The sequence below is a fragment of the Gekko japonicus genome, unplaced genomic scaffold (genome assembly GCF_001447785.1).
Source record: "Gekko japonicus isolate JY-2015 unplaced genomic scaffold, Gekko_japonicus_V1.1 scaffold522, whole genome shotgun sequence".
NCBI classification, from domain to species: Eukaryota; Metazoa; Chordata; class Lepidosauria; order Squamata; family Gekkonidae; genus Gekko; species Gekko japonicus.
In genome coordinates, this window is record NW_015169790.1 from 105694 (window position 1) to 129639 (window position 23946).

The 23946-nt window shown below is 42.5% G+C and overlaps 1 protein-coding gene across 1 annotated transcript in view; it reads right to left on the reverse strand.

Moving 5' to 3' along the window:
- The window catches only part of SRGAP2 (SLIT-ROBO Rho GTPase activating protein 2), a 298501-nt gene that overhangs the window by 56600 nt on the left and 217955 nt on the right, over window positions 1-23946 (reverse strand). The window contains exon 11 of the mRNA XM_015417019.1: window positions 3070-3154. Coding sequence (XP_015272505.1) covers window positions 3070-3154 — 85 coding nt within the window. The remainder of the gene's footprint in view (window positions 1-3069; window positions 3155-23946) is intronic.

Genomic DNA, 23946 nt, shown 5'->3' on the forward strand with positions numbered 1-23946 from the left:
GCCTGTGACCCTTTTCTTTGGAAAGCATTGTTTTTGGAAATTGGTTTGCTATAGATGCACTAATTGTTGCCTTCCACTGCCAAGGAGAACTACACCAATTCTCCCTCTGCCTGCTTCTCTGGGGAATTGGTAGGGAAGAGATATTATTACTTTATGAAACCACTTAGAGAGATTGAAAACAGTCATGGATTTGCTAGCCTACAGGCACAACGTGCTTGCACTGCATCTATTTCAGGAGGTACAGTTTTAATGATATTTTCTGCGATCACATTTACCAAAAAACTCCCAAACCTGTTCCACTAACCTTCTTTCAGCTTGGAAGGAAAAAGGGCTAAATCATTATGCTGCTGCCAACACAGGCAATATTTAAAAATAGCACAGTTAGGAGTAAAGGAGACCCACAAATTATCTGACACATATCAGTGCTGCAGTAGATTTTACATTGATTTCTCCACTGGAATGTTGTTCATTGGCATCAACTAAGGATTTGGCCTGCGTGTTCAAGATTAAAAATGAAGTGATGGGAATGGGGCTAATTGCTGATCATGGAAAATAAATAACACATTTTGAACAGTCATTTCCCCCCTCCCATCACAAGCCTCAATTACCCAGAATGGTGCATAATTTATAACAACATTATTCCAAACCAGAATTTTTTACCATCTGTCCCATTTCCATCACAGAATATTCAAACGTATAAATTACATGGCCATAGCAACTTCAAAGGGATCTAGCATTACAGTGACAAATGCAGAAGGAAGGCAGGGAAATAATTACTCGCAGAGAGAAAGACCTGCTGGTACTTTTTATTAACAGGACTTGTCATCTTTAGATTAAAGTAATTTGCAAGAGGAGTCAAATGTCACTTTACTGGTGGGGATAGCAGAAGGAAGGAGCACAAAACAATATCGAATTCCTCTAAAGTTCAACAACTGGTCATATTTTGCACTTTGCCATGTAAATGCCTCACGATGGAAGAGGTGCCAAAACTGCAACAGGATTGCAATCACACATACCATAGTCCATACCATTTATAAATCAGCATTCACAATCTCTTTGGATGAGAGGAAAACCGATTTTTCCAACTTCCCTTGTCCTCAGAGACAACTACATCTATTGCACTTTGTAAATAGCTTCATCTCATGGTCTGACATGTACTGGAACTTTTGTAACCCAATCCTAACCCAATCCTGAAAGAGTCAAGCATCACAAAGCAGGCAAAAGCAAAAGGAGCCTTCTGCCTTTAGAAAGTCAGACAAGAAATATATTCAGCTCCCCTCTTGCCCTCCCAGCAGGGAACCAGTTTAAGGGGGCAGGAAGGTTAGCAGGTTAAGAGGAGCCATGCTCTGGAATGCAAAAGTCAGCTATGACCTACGAATGCGATTCATCACAGGGGCAAGCTTGACCATTCTTCGAAGAGGAGAAAGTACTCCCAGGAAACAGTCTTCCTGGCTTTTTAACTTTTAGGAAAGATTAATAACTTATTTTGTCAGAAATAACAGAAATACTTTCTTCCAACATATTTGTGGACCCAATCTGCAATATACTTCTTCAGTCATTCATATTAACATTCACAGATGCAAAGTACTTTGAAGAAAGAAACATGTAATGTCCCCATAATCAATGTGCCAATGCAAAACTCTAACAAAACAAAACAAACAAAAAAAAGGGCAGCCAAGCTGGGACTAAAAGGCTATATACGGTTCAAAGCAGATTTCACAAAGGACATTACAATTTTGACAGAGTCCTGCAAATTCTAGCTATTGCACAAAAAGATCCGTTTGTTGCAAATATATGTTCGATCAACATAGACAAACACCTTGTTGGTAGTAGCTGGTCCATTATGCATAACTTTGAACCAGGCCATATAATATGGATCAAAAAAATGGGGCCAGTGACAGACAGAGGGATCCCTCACCCAGCCTGGAAGAAGCCCTAGGTTTGCAGAAAAAGATGAAAGGGGGGGGCGGTAAAAAAACCCCGAAGCATACAATTAATGCCTGCTTCTTTAAGAAAAGTATGCCATTGAGAATTCACAAGACTATGTTGTGAGATTTTGGTGGCCATTTTTGGTAGTTGCTAGGTAGCCCCCAACCAATACCGCTAAGTCTTCCAAGCCCTGTTTAGTGTCGGCATGGGGTGGGAGGAAAGAAATGAAATGTAAAAGCTAGGAGGAAGGTGGCAAGAAGGGGAAATCTAAAGACAGTCAAGAGGAACACATCAGAGGAAAGACAAAAGCCAGGAGAAGAGACAGAACAAATAGGTGAGTGGGAAAGAAGGAAAAAGGAGGGACTGATAGGGAGAGGGAAAGCTGAAGGTAAGTGGGGGAGAGAAAAGGGGGGAGGGAGAAACATTGCCAGGGATGGAAAGAATAAAAGTAAGGAGAGAGGGATTGGGGAAATGAAATTCCTTCTGTGAGTCCTCATGGGTTCCTCACTGACGAATACATAACTGTATTCTGTCAAGGCGTTTTCAAGTAATTAAGCCTTTCTTTGCCAGATGGGTTTTTCACAAGCACTCAGATGCATGATTTTCTGCTAGCAACTCTGGTCAATGTTATTTATTAACTGACATTAATTCCAGCTCCAATTGCTGAGGATCCACTCAGCTCAGGGAAGTGCAAATAAGGCTGAGTACTCCAGATTTAACTTCCAGTTTTAGCTCATAAACAGCTTGTTCTCACAAACTGCTTTATAGTCTACATGGAAATGAAAGATAAGCTACTCTGGTGGTACAAAAACCCCTCCCTAAAATGATAGAATGTTTGCACACCAGGAGAAATCAATTACAAGGATTACCCCAAATTGGTTCTCTGAAAGTACTGGAGGGGGGAGGGATAAATGGGCATATGCTTCATTTAAACAAATAGATGATGCACATTATTGGCTCATTAAGCACTTCCCTTTCACCATTACTTAAGCAGCCCTGTAGGGATAGAATAATAAATTCATAAAACATGACTGTGTCCACTTAGCGCTGATAATCCAGGATGGACATGCTCAGTCAGCTGCCTAATTCAGTAATTACAAAGGATGGTCTGACACAATGACAAGTGATTCCCAGACTTACTTTCTCCAAGAGTCTTCTGAAGGAGGTCATGTTTGGCCTGAAGTTTGGTGATAAGGTTTCTCCCTTCCAAATACTCCTTCAACTTCTGTTGGGAGTAAAAAGAAATTTAAAAACATCACCACATATTGTCCCTTGCTTGTTGCCATGCTCCACCTAAAACCACTTATGCAACAAGGAACTTGGGGATAAAACAAACCACCTCATTTCTTATGCGATTAAAATGGAGACCTGTCACAGGACAGAAAATCTGTACATAGGATACTCTGCGTGAAGCAGCTACTACGAAGGAAGAGGAAGGATGCAGGCTTAACTTGTAAGGGAAATTACAGCTGTTTCTATACAAATGCTAGAAGTGTCCGAGGTAAAATCGGGGAGTTGGAGTGCTTGGTGTCGGAGGGAAAAATAGACATTGTGGGTATTTCTGAAACTTGGTGGGATGAGGAAAATCAGTGGGACACAGTGATTCCCGGTTATATATTATATCGGAAGGATAGGGGGGGAAGGGTTGGAGGTGGGGTAGCTCTGTATGTCAGAGAGGGTATAAAGTCTAGAAAGATTGAGAGGCTAAATGAATTGGATTCGCTTCTGGAAGTTCTATGGGTTGAAATAGGGGGGCCAAAAGGAAACTTAACACTGGGAGTTTGTTATCGCCCACCAGATCAAAAGATAGAGGAGGATTATAAAATGATGAATGCCTTAAAGATAGCAACTAGACAAAAACACTGTGTAATAATAGGTGATTTTAACTACCCACACATTGATTGGGTCAATATGTGTTCTAGCCGGGAAAAAGAGATTGAGTTTCTAGACACTCTAAATGACTGTGCTATGGAGCAGATGGTCACGGAACCTACCAGGGGAGAGGCGATCCTTGATTTGGTCCTAAGTAACACTCAAGACCTGGTGAGAGATGTAAAAGTGATTGCACCGCTTGGAAACAGTGATCATAATGTTGTTGAGTTCATCATTTGTACAAATAGAGAATTGGCCAAAAAGACTCACACAACCATTTTTAACTTTAAAAGGGGTAATTTCTCTGATATGAGGGGACACGTGGGGAGGAAACTGAAAGGAAAAGTAGAAAGGGTCAAAACAATTGGGGAAGCTTGGGATCTATTTAAAACTACGATCCTAGAAGCTCAAAAAATATATATTCCGCAGGTTAGGAAAGGCACAAACAGGTATAGGAAAAAGCCTGCATGGTTAACAAACAGAGTAATGGAGGCTGTAAAAAGTAAAAAGAATTCCTTTAAGCAGTGGAAAGCTAGTCACAGTGAGGCTGATAAAACGGAACACAGGCTATGGCAAATAAAATGCAAGTCTGAGGTCAGGCAGGCAAAAAGGGAATATGAGGAGCATATAGCAAAAAACGTAAAAACCAACAATAAAACTTTCTTCAAATACATTAGAAACAGGAAACCAGCCAGGGAGGCAGTGGGGCCCTTGGACGACCAAGGGGTAAAAGGAGTATTGAAGGGCCCCTATATAAATCAATGGTGAGACCTCATTTGGAATACTGTGTGCAGTTCTGGGCACCACACCTTAAAAAGGATATTATAGCTTTGGAAAAAGTGCAGAAAAGGGCAACTCGAATGATAAAAGGGTTGGAACACTTTCCCTATGAGGAAAGGTTAAAGCGCTTAGGGCTCTTTAGCTTGGAGAAAAGACGACTGAGGGGTGACATGATCGAGGTTTATAAGATTATGCATGGGAAAGAGCAGGTAAAGAAAGAGGTACTTTTCTCCCTTTCTCACAATACAAGAACTCGTGGGCACTCCATGAAACTGCAGAGCGGTCGGGTTAGAACGGATAAAAGGAAGTACTTCTTCACCCAAAGAGTGATTAACACATGGAATTCACTGCCACAGGAAGTGGTGGGTGCTACAAGCATGGACGGCTTCAAAAGGGAATTAGATAAGCATATGGAGCAGAGGTCCATCAGTGGCTATTAGCCACAAGGTATAGCTAGGGGCTCTGGGGCAAGTGATGCTCTGTCTTCTTGGTGCTTGGGGGGGGGGTCAACAGTGGGAGGGCTTCTAATGTCCTTGCCCCACTGCTGGACCTCATGATGGCACTGGTATTTCTGGCCACTGTGTGACACAGAGTGTTGGACTGGATGGGCCTTTGGCCTGATCCAACATTGGCGTCTCTTATGTTCTTATGAATCAGATATTGCTTACAAATTTCATAGTAGATAAACTCAACATCCACCACCAGTTATAATCTTTGTAATTGATAACTTCAATAGAGCCTGTTTTAGCAAATGAATTCATACCCTTAATCTCAATCTCTCCCTTTTTTTAAATTAGAGAAAAACAGCAAATTATGAAGGTAGGATGTAGCCAAATTACATTGCAAAATATGGAGGTAAATCTTCATTTCTAAGGTAGTAGAGAAGTTTTCTTCCATGTACACCATTAGTAATGTAAGCCACTTTGAGTCCTCATTGGTGAGAAAGGTGGAATATGAATGAAGTAAATGAAATAAATTAATGAGAATCTATCAGGGGACAAAAGAAGTTCCATCAGCTCCTGATACAAATAAATATGGTGTCCAGAGGTTTTTATTATTTTATTTTAGCATGCTACCTTTATATTCTATAAATGCCAACGCAGACTTACCCCCTCACATCTGTCTTATATATCCAGACAGAATAACTGAATTTCCTTAAAGGCCTTCCGGAATAAATTCATATTTCTCCGGAAGACCTATAATGATGACACGGTGGCCTTGGACCCTCATATCGGCTGGACCACTTCTCCTGCTATGCTGTTGCAACAGCTCCATGCATCTGATCTAAGCCTTCTGAAAGTGCCACCCTGCAGATGGGTAATATCGAAAGTAGCCCATACATGTGCATTCTCTGTTGTGCCCCCACCATGTAGAATGATCTGCTTGAAGTGGTTAGGAAGGCTCCCAACAGATCTGTCATCCCTCTAACAGTGTATAACAAAATGGTTTGAGAAGGTGCTTTTATAACATGGCGAGGGCTGCAGACTACACCACAGCGTATAGTCTGTATTATCTGCTTGCTGCATGTATTATGCTGTTCTCACTGCACTTTCCTATTTATGTAATACTATTTTCTGCCTTGTTGAACATATCATGTACAATATTTTTTCCTTGGTTCAAATTTCTATTTATATTGTTTTTTAGATGTCTCATTCTACTGACTGCATTGATTAACACTGGGTAATCTGATTTGAGTCTTGGTGAGAAAGGCGGACTGTAAATACAGTACACACACACACACACACACACACACACACACACATAATAAATACAGCTTAATAGTAGCAGCCAAGAAGGCCTTCCTTTGAGTTCCTGCAAGCGGAACCAATGAAAGCAAAGGTTTTGTAGGAAGGTCCCCCCACCCCAAAAATCTAAGACTCCAATGATGGAAAGCTTTAAAGGTCAAAAACACTACTTTACTTTGGGGACCAAAAACAAACTGAGAGCTAGTGTAACTGATACAGCTCTGGTATTATATGGTCATTGGGGCACAGTATTAGCAGAATCTTTTCATTCTGTTACTGGCTGCTGCATCTAGTATCAGCTGAAGTTTCTGGATCATTTTCAAAAGCAGTTACATGATTAGCACATTACAGTAGTATAATCTGGTTCTTATCAAGGCACGTGAGATAGTGGCCAGATCAGCTTTCTCTAGGAATGGCCAGTAAAAAGCACTCCTAGCTGCCTCTGCTACCATTTACCTAGGGACAATGAGAAGTCCAGAGGCATCCCCAAGCTGCATTCCTGATCTTTCAGTGGGTGTAACATCTCATCCAAAATTGGTTGCACACAGACTCAGAAATCAGTTTTTACTTCCAATTCACAACTCCTTTGTGTTGTCAAGATTCAGCTAGTTCCTTCACCTTCAACCATTCCTTTACAGGTTGTAAACACTGGTTCAGCACTTCCACAATTTCCCAGAAATTAGATGAAAAGAAGAGATAGAAGTGATTATCATTAACATTCTGAAGATATTTTCACTCCAGGTCTCCAGATGATCTCTCCCAGCTGTTTCATGGAAATGGAGGACAAGAAGGAACTCTGCGACACCCCTAACTCAAAAGCCAAGGGTACAACAGAAGTCCCCATGCACCACATTCTGTAGTCCATCCTCCAGGAATGATTGGAGGTCCATCCTGGCAAGTGTCCCAGAAGGACACAATGGTCAATGGCATTAAATGCTACTAAGAGATCTGCAAGAGGCAATAGGGAGACATTTCCATGCTGATTAATTGGTGTCAGGGTCACTGAGGTAGAGTTTCTGTCACATACCCAGAATGGAATCCAGGTTGAAATGGATCTAGATATCTCGTCATCTAGAAATACTTGGAACTGCAACACTAACACGAATTATACAGTGGCTGAAAGTGATTTAAATGTGATGCTCCGGGAGACGCGTGCCAGAGCCCGCAGCTGGGAGGGGGAGCGATCATCTGCACCTACCCCGGAGCCCTTGCGAAGGGATCCCAGCTATGGGGCACTAGGAGAGCCCTTCCTCTGGCGACTGGCCAGCAAAGGAGGGCTGTTCATGCCCCGAAGGTCCCACCGCAGAGCTTCCCTGCGAGGAACTAGAGACACACACAGGATCAGGTGTCTGGTGGCAGAGCGAACGTTGATTTAAAGCGATATCATCATTGAAATGTGAGTCAAGTTTAAGCAAAAACACCAGAAAACTAGTGGAAAGCTCTCCCCTATGGAAGCGGGGGGGGGGGACTCCCCCTCGACAAGGAAAAAAAACGAACACTTTGCAGCAGAGAAAGGGGGGAGTGGGCTATCTAAACAAAGTGGACGGAAATAAACAGCTCATAAGAACTTACTAGGTGTTTTTAAGGACTTTGAGGACTTTGTTTACTTTTTGCAAAAGTTACCAATTTCCAACATGGCGTCTCCAAGGAGAGAGGAGAAAGATAAGCTTCCAAAACTGAAGCCTCTTGCCGGAAGTGCCAGCCCAGCGAGTTCTGTCCCTAGACAGGACACAGTTACAGATCTTCAAAAGATGCTGAATGAGGCGCTGCACCCTCTGCTGGAACAAGTCATGTCATTGCACCAAAAATTTGACACTCAACAACTGCAGCTGACTGAGATGGCCAAAAAAACAGAGCAAACACAGCAAGAGCTTAAAGAGGTGGATGCCAACACCAAGAAGCTTAAAAAACAAATGTAGGTGATGGAGAAAAAAAGATCAGCTGATGAGTCTAATTTGTTACAGCTGCAAATGGAAAGGGCAAGCTATACCCTTAGATTTCAAGGGATCTCCAAAGAGACGGGAGAAAATTTGAAACAGATTATGTGTGACTCTTTAGGCCCTGTGGCAGATATTAAAGCAGATACTTTACAAAGCGAAATAGATACAATCTTTAGGTCGTATTCTGAATTTACAAGAAAGAATAATCTGCCCGGGGAAGTGATGGTGAGGTTCTCCAGATGAAAAGTGCGAGATCAAATACTCAAAGCGACAAGTGGAGTTAACTTGAAAATCAAGGACAAAGAAATAAAAATTTTGAAGGATATTCCGTTTGAAATAAGAAAGAAAAGAAAGAAATTTAGAGACTTGGCTTTATTTTTACAGAAAAACAACATCCCCTACAGATGGATCGTGCCCAAAGTCATAATCTTCAAATTCAAAGATAAAAAGGAAAGAATTGACTCTGTTGAAAAGGTACATGAGTTTCTACAGCATCATAATCATCCAGCAGGAGAAGAAGAAGAGGAGGAAGGCAACAGCATCAAGGCAGATATGTTGGTGTTTTTATCTCTAATATGTATGAAGATTAGACTTGTTGACCACATCCAATGAACTTTAATTGAACTTTAAGCTAAACGCTAATTTTATAAGCATTATGTATGACCACCATAGTTTGTAGCTTCCCTTCCTAATTTCGTTGTAGTTTATAGAAAATGCAATTAAAAAATCCCCAACGGGCCCCCCCTCCAAAAAAGACATATGTACAAGTATGAATATGGCCTGTCACTGCTAAGAGCTAATTGGTCTAATTTTTACACAGGGTTTAAAGAATGCCCCCAGTCTGGGCAATCATCTACACAATGGCTATGAGATGTCTTTGACAAAAGAATGAGGTGCCTCTACAAGCCAGGAAGGAATACTAAGAATCTGGGCAGAGTGAAAAAACAAATAATGCTTATTAAGGGAATTGTACAAATGCTTCGCTTGGGGAATGCTAAGCATTCAATATTGACACCCAATACTAGAAGTTCAGTGAAAGAGCCAATCAGTCCAAGCATCCAAACAGTATACAAGTTACTTGACTCAAGACAAGAAGTAGTTATAGAGGGCAATAATGGTAAGTAACAAAAAAAGCAGAGATGGCTATGGCTATGAATCTCTACAAGTCCAAACAGAGGTTTCAGTTCTAAAGCTGGGCTCCATGTGTCTGAATAATCAGTAACCCAAAGAAGGAAAAGAAAGGGGGACACATTACACGTGTGAATGGATGCTCACAAGACAGGGTTAGCCCTGGTCAGGCAACATCTTAACTTTGGGGACAAATTCTAGCCACAATTGTAGGACAAGCAAAGTAGTTTTAAAAAGATACTTGCCTTTCCATACTTGGAAAGAGGAGAGGGAAGCAAGATGGGTGACCACATGTGCAACCTATTGTTCTATTTATTTACTTCATTTATAGCCTGCCTTTCTCCCCAGGGGAGATCAAAAATGGCCTGTTCTCTTCTCTTCCATTTTATCATGACAGCCACCATGTGAGGTAAGTTAGTCCGAAAAGGGGAACGATGTTGCTTCCAAGTCCTGGGAATAAATCTAAAAAAGGTAAAAAGACGTTTCCAGGCAGGAAGGCAGTCTTGGTCTGGTCAGAGCTACGGAACTTTGCAGGGCAATTCCAATAGTCTCCAGTGGATCATCCAACATTGGTGACCAATACTAATGTGGGGCAGATTCTTTCTTTGGTGGATGCTCACGCAGCAGGTTCCTTCCGTGGCTAAAAGCACACTGTTCAATCGCTGCAAGTGCTTGATTAACAATCTGATGCTCAAGATACCAGGTGAGGCAATTTTTCTTCCCAAGACAGCCTTGTTCTACTGTAGCTAGTGTTACTATACTAGACACAGTTCTACACCTCTGCCTTTTGGCATGAAAATGGTCAGATGCTTCCTTACCATTCTGCTGTGACATGCAAAGAGAAGCTGGTTGTGGCATCAGGACTGGGCAGGAGGTATGAACCAAAATGAAAATAGGTTCACAACAGTGACCACACAATATTTATATACTTGGCTTTCCCCCTGGTATTCCAGGATCCAAGGCAGAAATGCCTTTCCCAGAAGCCAAAACAGTGATCGATACATTTTTCTTGTGCATCTCTGAATCTACACTAGCAGCTGAATGTCTGGCATTCCTGGACAGCTGAGTGACTGTACTGTATCCCTCATTTCAGACACAAACAGAAATGCCTTTCTATCATGTGATAAATGAGCAATCTGTTTTTAACAGAACTGAAAGGCTGCTACTGTATGCTCTCTCTCTGTCTCTCTCTCATCCTTAACCTCTTGAGCTCCACTCATAGCATCTGTCTCAAATCTTTGCAATAAACAATAGAAAATAAAATACAGTGTGTGTTCATATCCAGTCATGCTGTTTCCCTAAAACTAAACCATCCCAAAGATGTATATATAAGTATGAATTGAATTCAGTGGGCTTTCTCAGCATAAAAGGATTCATCTACTAATTCTTGATATCAACATATTAGTAATTTGCATATTGCTGCAACATTTCCAATGGCATGAAATAGGTGGTAGTCAGTGTCTGAGATAATGTTTCCCACACAATGAGTACTTATCATTTTTACAAGGCTGAACACAACATGATGTAAGTCATATTCAAGTAAAATCACAGATTTCTCAGAAAAAGAAATAAATGGATGCCATACTTATCATGAAATTGCTTTGTAAGATCATTGGTCCATTGTGGTTAGCACTGTCTAATCAGACTGGCACCAGTGCTTGAGGGTCTTACCTAGTGTAAGCCAGAGGTGCTGCCTTTTACTATTGGGTAGCCCTATAGCAAGGGCACCCCACTTCTAACCTGATTCAGAGACCCACAAAATTCAGGCCAAGGAAAGCACTCTTGGTTCTGAAACACAGAGCTAGCCACAGCTCTGAAAAAGGGGTCTCCATTTTCAGGTGACAGGCAACCTCAGAGCAAACCTCCAGTCTTCCCCCTCCACCCAGCAGAGATTATGTTTATGGAATAACAATGAGTTCTAGCAGGTAAAGTATCTACATTTCTAAAGTCTATTTAATTCTTTGTCTGAGTACTTATCTTTTCTGCTCTGTCCATCAAGATACGGGGATAAACCAATTAAATATTCAAATTATTAACGATCCTTTCTGGCCCTAATCAGGGACGTCTCCCACCTTTTGTCTACCCTGGCCAGGGCCATTAGTGGTCAGATTATCCACTTAACTAGCCGCCCAGCACCTGGCTTCTATTGTTAAATCCAGACCCTGCTCTGGAAGCTCATTGGTCACATCTAGGCCTTGCCCCTCCTCATGCCACACACCCCTGGGACTCATCATTGGTCCAGGAAATCTATTGTTCTCACCTGAGACCAGCCCCCAGGACCAGGCATTGGTCTGCATTGTCTTCCATAGGGTATATCCCAGCATGAACATGGCCTCAGCCCGTGTGTTCTCTGCCATAACCCAAAATGGCAGGCCACCCCTAAAGTCTCTGAGTTTAGGCCACAATCCATGGACCTCTGCACATCTGAACAGGTTGTATCACCCCTCTATAAGCTACCTCTATAAGCCATCAATCACCTCTGCTTCCTTATAATTCTATATTGTGTGTCTGTGATTGTTGTGTGTTATTGAGTGAAGTGTGTCAGTAAACTATCATTATTATTAAGGAAGTCTGCCTCAGTCTTTCATTGGGAACCTCGGAATCAGTGCCATCCTCCGTAAACATAGACGGAAGAATCCCGAAAATAATAGCTGTACCAATTGTTTCCATTAAGGAGCAATTCGGCTAACACTAGAGATCTTTTCCATCACCTCCTACCCGATCACTTTAAGTGATGGTGCCAGGGATTGAACCCAGGACCTTTTGCATGCCAAGCAGATGCTCTTTATCTTTATGTTTCATGCATGTGCCCACCCAACTTCATGCAACAATTTAGAGCTCTAGCCAGGGTGCCAGTGCTTGTACCTTTGAAACAGTGTTGCTACTTGCACATGTATTGCCCAAGTACCTTTCTAGGTAACTACTTTGCAACTGCTGGTAACGGCATCATAAGAAAAGTGTAAATGACAGCTGCATAAGAAGGCAGGTTGTGTGGCACAAATGTCCCCATAAAGAGCACCAGTTATCGGTAAACCACCTGTTTTTCTTTCTTTGTGGCTTCTGTGAAGACCCATTACATGTGTGAACAATTAGTAAATACACTTTGAAGAGAGGGTGCTAGTATCCTCAGGAAAACTGGATGTGAAGAACTGCTCCACAAAAAGCTGCATCTGCTTTTATGAAGATGTCCAGAACATGCTTTACAAATGTCTGTTACTAACACATTTCATGGGAGAATGCACAGGAAGTAGCCAAGCTCTCACAACAGATGGCACAGGCCCTTCGCACACCCAAAATATGTGCGGCATGCTCCCTGTCATTCTGGGGATTAAGAAAAAATACAGGAAGGGCAACATCCTCGACAAGTTGAAAGCTCAAAAGGCTATAAATGAAGATTTGTTTCATGAGTCCTTCACCACTAAGAAGCATAGGTAGCACAGGTAACATGACTGTACTGTCTTAAAACTGGGCTGTTGATTGATGCTCTGGATTTTGAGACTAAAGAGTAATCCTTTTGATGTGTTGTACATGAAGATGTCAATTTGATACTGGCAAAGTTAAGGTGAGGTACCAGAATGAGATGTGAATATGTACAGTTCTATTCCAAGACTGGAATGACAGTATTTACAGATGCTACCATACTATATCAACCTTTATTTCATGACTATAGGCATGTATAGCCATAGAGGATGCAGGGGACCTTCCTTACACAACACATGGTGGTACCAAAACAGTCTGTACCAAGAAGCATGGTATATGGCAGCCAATGCCCAGGCTACTGGATCTGCTACAGTCTGTACCTGAGCAGAATTTGGCATCGGACAGAACAGCATGCAAAGTAGCAGGACGTTATGTAGACAGCATCTTTGTGCAGTCAGGGAAGGTAGGTCCTGTGGAGCCAGGGAAAGTATATAGCAGCTGCCAAAGAAAACATGACATGCTCTTAAGGAGGCTTCATAGTAGATTAATGGTACCTGCAATGTGATTGTCAGTCAAAACAATAGGGAGATCTTTTCTTGACTGAAAACAAGAATCCTCAAGCCAAAACAGTCTACATCCCAAGCATGTGTTTTGTTATGACATTCCAGTTCTATGGTACAAGATGGTGGATGGTACAAGAAACACTAATGGGTGGTTGGGAGCCCATGATAATGGGGCAGCACTTTTACCCCAATGGTCGCTGGCTTCCTCAGCAGGACCATTCGGTCCTTTCCCTATCCGGCCATCTCCTCCTCCTCTCTGTCTGCTTTTAATAAGAGTGGGAATTCAATATCCTTAGGAAATACTATCCCATTCTGATTGTTAGGGGTCAAGTTGTACTTCCTAAAGATATGTAAGTTCCCCTAAGTATGGCTGCAGAGAGGGGAGGAGACAAAAAATACTATGACTGGAAAAGGGGAGGGGACAAGGCTTTTAAAACTGCAAAGCCTTTGTTTCTATTTTATCCCAACTTTGTAGCATGACTTTGGGATGAAACTGTGCAAGAACGTGCGCCAAGGAAGTCTCAACAGCTTCTTTAACAGCAGTATTAACTACCCTCTACATTGTTAGCAGTTCGAAAGCAAGAAATTGCAAGTAGATAAACAGGTACCACTTCGGTGGGAAGGTAAGAGCGTTCCGTGCACCTTGGTGTTTAGTCATGCCAGCCACATGACCACGGAAACGTCTTCGGACAGCACTGGCTCTTCGGCTTTGAAACGAAGATGAGCACCGCAACCCTAGAGTCGGACTCGACTGGCTTTCAAGCAAGGGAGACCTATACATGGAAAACTACTAGAAACACCTCAAAATGCTATTCCTACTGCAAATGGTGGTAAATTATTTACAAAATGAGAATGGACATATAATGAACTCCACCTCATGTTTCTGCATATCATCTTTGCAAACTATGTACAACCACTCCTAGAGTAACTATTACTGTAAGGAGTTATCAGCAACAAAATTCAAGATGGTGGGTGACACTGTGAATGGCACCTGTTAAACCTTCTGGCCACAGTTCCTGGTTTGTCTGGGAGCTGTTGAAGTACTCACTATTGTACCAAGATTGTTAGTTTTCTGTAGTTCCTCCCTTTTAAATATCAATTAAAATGAATTTTTTTACTGTTTGATTTTAAAATCTGGCTTGCAAGACTCTGAGAACAGCAAGAACATCTAACAGTAATTAAAGATTCTTCAATATAGCTGTCACTAATATATCCTAATTGTGGTGTTCATTCCATGGTTAGCTGGGTGAATGCTACCAAAGGAACCATGACAAAATTTGCCACTTCCTGTACTACTAAGACTCTGAGCAACAAATTAGTCAGCTGAAACCCATTACCTCTCAACAATCCCCACTGTACACAGGATATGGCAATAATACTGCTCTAAAATTGAAAAGGTTACTGAAAGGATTACTGTGCTAGTGCATGAGTAGCGTCTGAACATTCAGTGCTTTGAAAGCCATCATCATTTAAGAAAAAGGCTGAGGCACAATTTCACTGATGCACCAAGCAAAAATCAACATGGATCCCTGCCACACGGCAGAAAAAAACATGGGCAAAGTGCGGCTATTCAGAGCTGCACCAAAAGAAACACGCGGCGGCGGGATCATATAGATCCCGAGCCGGGCACCGTTGCTCCCCGGCACGATCAGATCGACCAGAGACCGTGACAGCCGGCTGTGCATGCGTGTGCATGAGCAGTTCGGCCAGGAGCCTCGGATGCGCCGGCAGAAGGACGCGTTGGCGATCCCACGGCCGCGCTTGATGCAGCCTTTCTGGTAAGTCCACCTCTGTAGGTAGTTTCTTTTAACTACGGATTTTCGGCCTGAAGGGCCGGATCGGGGACGGGTGCGCAACGCTTCCCAGATGTTGCGGTGGGATCGCGTCCGTTTGCTGCGCCCCCGATCCGTCCCTCTTCCGGCCCTAAACCTCCTGTGTGACCGGGGCCATTGTAAATCAAAGTTCACTCCAGTCTAAGCTTGCTTACAAGTCAGGCCCCATGTAGTTATGCATATCCCTTCTCTTCAGGTTATTTTTCCAAAATGCACTGCTGCAACAGCTATTACTTCCAATGCACATTCCATGTTGTCAATTGACATGTAATCAAATTCTTATTGAACAGTGAGCCTATGATCACACAGCTATATCTTCACACTGAAGCACTCATCAAGGGAAAGTACAGGGATAAAGGACTAGCAAGCTCAAAATATCAGACACACCCATAGCCTTCTTGGAATTTGAGGATTTACTCTTCCAGACTTCTAGGTTTGTTTGTTTGTTTAGTGAACAAAAGGTGAATGGAGGCTTGCTATGTTAGGGGATGTCTCTGATGTTTATACTCTTACTTTTATGCTGCTTTTACTTTGTTTTTACTTGGTTATTCTGTTTCATTCTGCCACATGATACCTGATTTTATATTTGAAGCCATTGTTTTGGAATTTGACAGTAATGCTCATAGATGGCTTTCAGTTGTAGTTTTACAAATATTATATTTTACAGTTTTAGAATCATAGAATCATAGAGGTGGAAGGTACCTCCGGGGTCATTTAGTCCAACCCCCTGCAGAATTCAGGAAATACACAAATACCTCCCCCTCTACACCCCCAGTGACTGCTGTTCCACACCCAGATGACAAAAAACCTCCAGGATCTCTAGTCAAACTGGCCTGGAGAAAAATTTCTTCCTGACCCCCATGTGGCGATCAGCATTTCCCTGAGTGTGTAAGAAAGGGCCACAAGAACTAAGCACTAATGTAAGCCTTCCTGCCTTCCCCTCTCATGATCTGCCTAAGTTTAGCTGTCAGATGGCCATCTAGCCTCTGTCTGAAAACCTCCAAAGAAGGAGAGCCCACCACCTCCTGAAGAAGCCTGTTCCACTGATGAACTGCTCTGTCAGGAAGTTTTCCTAATGTTTAGCCGAAAACTCTTCTGATTTAATTTCAACCCGTTGACTTTGGTCCAGCCTTCTGGGGCAACAGAAAACAACTCCACACCATCCTCTATATGACAGCCCTTCATGTACTTGAAGTTAGTTATCATATCACCTCTCAGTTGTCTACTCTCTAGGCTAAACATACCCAGCTCCTTCAACCTTTCCTCATAGGATGGTCTCTAGACCCCTCACCATCTTTGTTGACCTCCTCTGGACATGTTCCAGCTTGTCTATATTCTTCTTAAATTGTGGTGCCCCAAACTGAACACAATACTCTAGGTGAGGCCTAACCAGAGCAGAGTAAAGTGGTACCATCACTTTGTTTGATCTGGACACTATACTTCCGTTGATACAGCCCAAAATTGGGGGCTTGAATGCTTTCTCTCTTGTCTTACAGCTCACTCTGAAGAATAGGTAGCAATGGTTCTGATTAGGGATGGGCAAGAACCACAAAAATGTGGTTTAGTTTGTGGTTGGTGGGTGAACTATGAACTAACCACGAACCCCATGAACCCAGTCAGCTTGCATAAGAACCAAACCAGGTTCGTGAGGTTCATGCCCGAAACAGCTGAGCTGTGGGAGTTGTGGGGCAGCCTGTTCCACCTGGCTCAGCTTGCCAGCGCTTTCCAAGAAAGCCCCTCTAGGTGAGGACTAACCAGAGAGAGTAAAGCGATACAATCACTTCACGTGATCTGGACACTATACTTCTGTTGATACAGCCCAAAATCATATTTGCCTTTTTAGCTACCGCATCACACTGCTGACTCACGTTCCATGTATGGTCTACTAAGACCCCTAGATCCTTTTTGCACATACTACTGCCAAGACAAGTCTCCCCCATCTTATAATGATGCATTTGATTTTTTCCTACCTAAATGCAGAACTTTCCATTTATCCCCACTGAAATTCATTTTATTTGTTTTAGCCCAGTTTTCCAGCCTGTCAAGATCACCCTGTCTCCTGACTCTGTCTTCTACTGTATTTGCTACCCCTCCCAATTTAGTATCATCTGCAAATTTAATAAGCATTCCCTCTATCCCTTCAACCAAATAAAGATGAACAAAACAGGTCACAGGACAGATATCTGAGGCACTCCAGTGGTCACTCCTCTCCAAGAGGATGAGGAACCATTCACAAGCACTCTTTGGGTACGATCTGTCAACCAGTTACAGATCCACCTAACAGTCATAGCATCCAAACCACATTTTCCAATTTGTCAACAAAAATACTATGTGGAACCTTATCAAAAACCTTACTGAAATCAAGATAAACTATGTCCACAGCATTCCTCTGATCCAAGGTAGTAACTTTCTCAAAAAAAGAGATAAGGTTCATCTGACATGACTTGTTCTTGAGAAACCCATGCTGGCTCTTAGTAATCACTGCCAGGTTTTCTAAATGTTCAAGGACTGTCTGTTTGATGATTTGTTCTAAAACTTTCCCAGGTATAGACATCAAGCTGAGGGTCAACAAGTTACCTGGATCCTCCCTTTTCCCCTTATCGAAGATAAGGACAACATTTGCCCACCTCCAATCTTCTGGCACCTCACCTGTTCTCCAAGAATTCTCAAAAATAATGGATGGAGGCTCAGAAATTACATCCACAAGTTCTTCTAGTACCCTTGGATGCAGTTCATCTGGCCTCGAAGACTTAGATTCATTTAAATAAAGTAGGTGTTTATATACTACCCCTATGCCAATTGTAGGCTGCAACTCCTTTCCCTCATCATGTGTTCTGTTTTTGCCATGTTGAGCACCGTTTCCCTCGCAAGAGAAGACTGAGGAAAAGTAGGAATTGAGCAGTTCTGCCCTCTCTTTATCACCTGTTACAATTTCACTTTCCTGTCCCTACAAATATACTATATGGTTGTTTTCATAGAAATAGTATTCAGGTGCATAACCATGTTGATTTGAAGCAGCAGAACAAAGTTTGGGTCCAGTGGCACCTTTAAGACCAACAAAGTTTTATTCAGAGTGTAAGCATTCATGTGCAAAGCACACTTCTTCAGACAAATGGAATAAAATCTCATCAAGGGTTATTTATAGGAAAAAAGAGGATGGGGGGCAGCCATTAGGGGGGGCCACTCAGAGCCAAGATGCATATGCAGAGCTGAAATTGGATCAGGTGGCCAGTAAAATCTATGGATAGCAGCAAAATAGCACGTAAATTTAAGAGTTAACAAAATGATGTGAGAATGAGGTTAGAGTCCAGCAGTACCCCCAAGCCAAACAAAGCTCATCCCTGTGTCTCTGTTCTCCCATATACACAGGGTTGAGCTCAGTTTGTCTTGGGAGTACTCCTAACATATTTTTTAAAAAGTGATTTTTGGGTCTGTTTGGCGTGGCTGGCTGCAGTGTAGCGAGGGAGCACGCACCTTTGAAATAAATGGTTGAAAAATGATTAAAAATGCTTCTTTGGAAGGAAATCTTGTGGGGCTGTCCCTTTATGGAAGGGGGCGGAGCCCCAAATAGCCACACCATAGCTACAGGCCAGTTTTACTGTCACCTGCTTTGGGTGTTCTTTTGGAACAGGAGGGCAGGTTAACCAAGCTGCTACATAAATAAACACCTGCATACAGCCCAAGTTTTAAGTGAGCAAGAAGCTATTACTTACCCGGGAAAAAGTTAAAGTGGCAGCCTTAACTTACATCTTCTGTTTTTTCTAGAGCATGTGTGACATTGTACCCTAACTCCTCTTTTAAGCTGAACAGTTCTTTTAGTTTTAGAACATCTCAGGTTTTTAAAAAGTAAACTTACTTCATTAGCCTTAAGTGCTGCATTTTTATGGCAGCAAAATTTAATTCCTCCCACCCTTTCCACTCAAGTGCAACAGCAGAGCAGTGCTCTTGGTCAACATAAAAACTATTTACAACCAAATTTATACTGTAGTATTTTTCCTGCACAAAACAGGTTAATTTTGAAGTGTTCAAAATCTATTGTGGTATTGTGCAGTCATGCTGTAGCATCATTGGACAATTGTAGCACTGTGCAAGAAAGGGAAAGAACTAGAAAGACAAGTATAAAAATAAGATCATTCAACAAACTTTGTACATCACACAATGTTAAGAATACACCAAAATGTACCAAAAATAAATTAATCCTCTGAACAATTTTCTGCATTTATCCTTCTCTCCCCAGATTATGGGCTCTGCTATTGCAGCTGCTTCTTTTGCTTCTATTGTTCACTGCTGTTTAGAGTAGATATTTTGTGGTGAAGGCTTACTTGCATTCATAACTCATCCTTACTTCAAATAATGTGTTAAATGGGAAATATGAAACCTCAGCTTCATTAACACAGATCTTCACCAATCCAGTTCTGGAAAGATCTGGGAATATTTGTAAATTTAAACCAGACACGAGAGAGTCTGAAAGTTTGCTTTGAGAGAGTCCCCCTGCCTTCATCATCTGCAAACTTCTGAATTTCCAAGATCATAGGTGGAAAAAACCTCTCTGTAACGCAGCTATTTCACACCAGAATTTTGTGAAATCTGCTGGATCAGACAGATTGCCATTTTGCTTCCCTTTACCAAATTTCAGACTGGATGAATTGGCTTGCTTTTATACTGAATAGAATTTTCAGACATTATGTAGAAAGCCAATAAAGTAATGTGCCTCAACTATTCAGTAACTCCTGCGGCGGTCCTTTAAAAAGTTTGCTTTTAAGCAGCAGAGCTAAAACAAATAGTGTAGCACGGAGAAAGGGGCCTAAGCCCAAGCACAGACCACCAGATCAACAGAAGGAGAAGAACTTTATTGGCGCCGGTTCAGTCAGCGAAGCACGCTTTAAACAGACTGAACCCAGAGCAATGCAGGCTCCAGGCTTTTATACTGCAACAAGGTTACACGTCATCATTTACATCACCAGAGTGGAATTTTCCATTGACTAGGCTTACTTTTCCCTCCCAAACTACACAAGCTCACTTCTGCCCCCTTATGACTGGAACATGAACAGCAACTATCCCCTTATATGGGCAAGGAATAATAAATGCCTACTTCATTCCCCCCTTTCGGTCCTTTCTCTGGGACAGAGAGAGAGACCGACCAATAACATGGCATAGCATTTATTCCTTGCCTGAAGAGTATACAGTAACTAACAGTACTTTTCTTCTTTAACCTGTGGAAGAATTTATGCATTAGTGTTCAACCTGTTCCTTTTAGCAGTAACCAAATATAAAAGTTTAACAGTATCATTGTGAGCTAACATTGCATTAACTGTTTTGGTAGCTACATTCTTAACCAAAGGTATCAAACAAGGGAGAAGTAACAAACCACCAAAGGCTAAAGCTATTAAGAACAATATACGTTTCCAATCTCCAAGTATGTTTCCGAACCAATCTTCAGTATCTATTCCTGTCCAGGTTTGGACTGGGACATGGGCTAAATTACGCATATGTTCTGTAATCTGTTCAATAGCTTTACCATTGTCATCAATCTGTAAACAACAATTTGAAAGGTTAAACTTTCCACAAACTCCTCCTTCAGTTGCTAATAAGAAATCTAAGGCAAGTCGGTTCTGGTAAACAGCAGTGCGAAGTTGTGTGTTGGTTTCGGCTAATACAGACAGAGCCAGGGAAGTTTCATTAGTTATGATTTCTAAAACCGCTTGTAGTCTAATTATTCGATTTAGCATATAAATGGGGGTTCTATAACCATATGTACCATCAGCTGCCCAGGTAGCTGGACCATATACTTGAATAATACGTTCTGGAGGCCATTCATCATCTTTCCAGTTACCTACAGCTAATCCCCGTATTTCTCGCTTTGAGCGTCCTAACTCATCATATACTGGGACTCCTAACCTTTCTCCGACAGTGAGGGGTAGGAGGAAAAAGCTAGGTTTTATAGTACCTAATATACAAGCACCATTCCATGTAAGGGGCAGGGTTGCATAGGCAGCTGAACCACATATCCAGTATAAGGAGTCTGGAGCTCTCCATTCTTTAGAAGTGCTACAGGGGTTGTCCCATAGGACTTGTAAACGACTCATATTAACATAAGGTGGGGCTTGGGTGACATTCGGATTAGCAAAATTAATATAGGCTTTAGGCTGGGTGCCATTACAGAACCATCCTTCTTCACAATCTAGGGCTCCCACTGAAATGTTAAAAGGAGCTCCCTGTCGTATAAAACAAGTATGACCAACTAAGGGATTTTTCAGGATCCATCTACTGGGGCGGTGGATATTATTCCAGGAAAGGTTGAAAGCATGGGAGATATTATTAAGTTCTACCTCTTTGGCCTCCCAGGGCCATTGTTCTCCCATATTGGTACCTCCACAGACATAACAATTCTTAACTGATAGTTCTCCTGCAATTCTTTCAGCAAGATCGATAAATAGATTCTTGGTCACTGGGGGGATTTCTATTACTTTCCCCATTTCTGACCAAAAGGTTGTGTGAATCTTCATTTCAGTGCTTTGGATTTTTGAACTAATAGTTTCTATGACAATGCGTCCGTATGGACTTTTTCGACCACCAATATCTATGCCAACCCCATACATCAGTTTCTTTCTTCCCTGGTTCTCGGATGCTCGGAAATGTAAGCACAAGGGAGTGCAGTGGTTATGGCTGCAAGGGGTTAGACTAGTTCCCTGGGATAACTTAAAGTACGGGTGGGCTTTCCCTCCTCCCACTATTCCACCTTGAGGTCCATCTGAGATATTACCATCATTAGAGACATACCAGACTTGTGCTTCAAGTTCATAAGTTGATGACAGAAACATTTTCCCTTCTTTGGCATAGCTCTGCTCTTTAGCTAGCCCTCCACACGTTTGTCTAATTTCCCCTGCACTATACTTTCGACTTCGAGAGATGGCATGACATATGTCAAAACAGACTTGCATACTTTGACTAGACTGGGAAGTGACATTGGACGCTAAAAGGGAAGAGGTGAAAGTATCAGGACTTGTGTACCATCCACTAATATAAGCATAAACATTAATACGGGCCCGAGTCACATTGGACTGGGGTCGAAAGCACATAAATTTCCCTTGATTTACACAAACACTGTAACTTATGCCCTCATGAGAACATTGGGTAACTACAGACGAAATACAATCAAAGTCAGAATGATAAATGAGGGTTTGTGAGACTTGACCTTCACGAAAAGTGGAAGTAATGCAAGAGGTACAAGCAGGAAACCCCATAACTGGGATGCAGATCATAGAAGGTACAAAAACACAATTTAACAGAAGCATCCACATCTTGGGCCTGTGCGTCGACTAGTCAGCTTCCGGTGTGACTAGAGCAGGGCCTGATGCTCCAACGAAGGTCTGATTTTTCACCCGTGCGCAGGGAGACCGTTTCCGGTAGGTCTCAGCAGGGGTTCTGGAGTCAATCTTCAGCTGTGTCCTCTTGGGGCGTGGGCCCAAGAGAAGCAGAGCTTGCTGGATTACTGGGCACGACACGTCTAAGCTTCACAGTAGTAGGATTAGATCCTGGCTCAGCAGTCCATCTAGTATGGGCAAGCTTCAAATTCGTCCAGTGGATCCAGGGTTTCCTCTCAACGACCTTCACAGCTGTAGGGGAACTGAGTAAAACAGTGAAAGGTCCCTCCCACCTTGGCCCTAAGGGCTCTGGTCTCCAATTTTTAACCCATACTGAATCTCCAGGACTGACATGACACACAGAATCAAACAAGGGAACTGGGAGACAGGCAGAGTAATGTCTTTGGAGTTTCTCAACTTGTCGTCCAAGGGCTTGTAATTCTGCTGAGGTGATTAACTGATGAAACCCATAAGCATCGGTATGAACTCCCATGGTCAGTGGGGGAGGACGGCCAAACATTGCCTCATAAGGAGAAACTGAAGTTCGTTTGGAAGGGAGGCAGTGCAGTCGGAATAACACTAGAGGTAGAATCTTAGGCCATGGCTGTTCAGTCTCTTGGGTGAACTTCCGCAAGGAGGCTTTAAGAGTTCTATTAGCTCGTTCTACTGCTCCTGAACTCTGGGGACGATAGGCACAGTGTAATTTCCAGATGATTCCTAAGGCTTTGGCAACTTGCTGAGTTAATTCAGAGATGAAGGCTGGTCCATTATCAGAGGAAACCCAGGTAGGTAATCCGAATCTTGGAATTAGATCCCTTAACATGGCTCGGGCAACTTCTGAGGCCTTTTCAGTGGCAGTTGGAAACGCTTCTATCCATCCAGTATGCGTACAGACAAACACCAACAGGTAGTGATGACGACCAACTTTTGGCATCTCGGTGAAATCAACAACAAGCGAAGTCATTGGGGCTGGTCCTGGGGTATTGATTCCTGGAGGTCGTCGGGGACCTTCTCTAGGATTGTTTCGGGCACAGGTAACACACTGACGGCACACGAGGTCTGCTAATGCTGTCTTCCGTTCCAGATGAGCCCAGCGGTCTAAGGCTTTAACAAGACTGGAAGATCCATAATGGGTATTAGCATGAAGGGCTTTCATTATTTCATAGCCTAAGGAGGCTGGAATCCAAATTTTTCCTGTTGGCAAGATCCACCAACCTTCCTCATTCTTTTTTGCTGATTGCTGGTCACAGAGGTAGTCTTCATGTTTGGTGTAACGAGGCGTCCAAGCTGAGACTGGAGTGGGGAAGACAGGACAGGCTAAGACTGACGGACTAGGAACTAGAGTGCGGAGACAAAGTTTTCCTTCTGCTGCT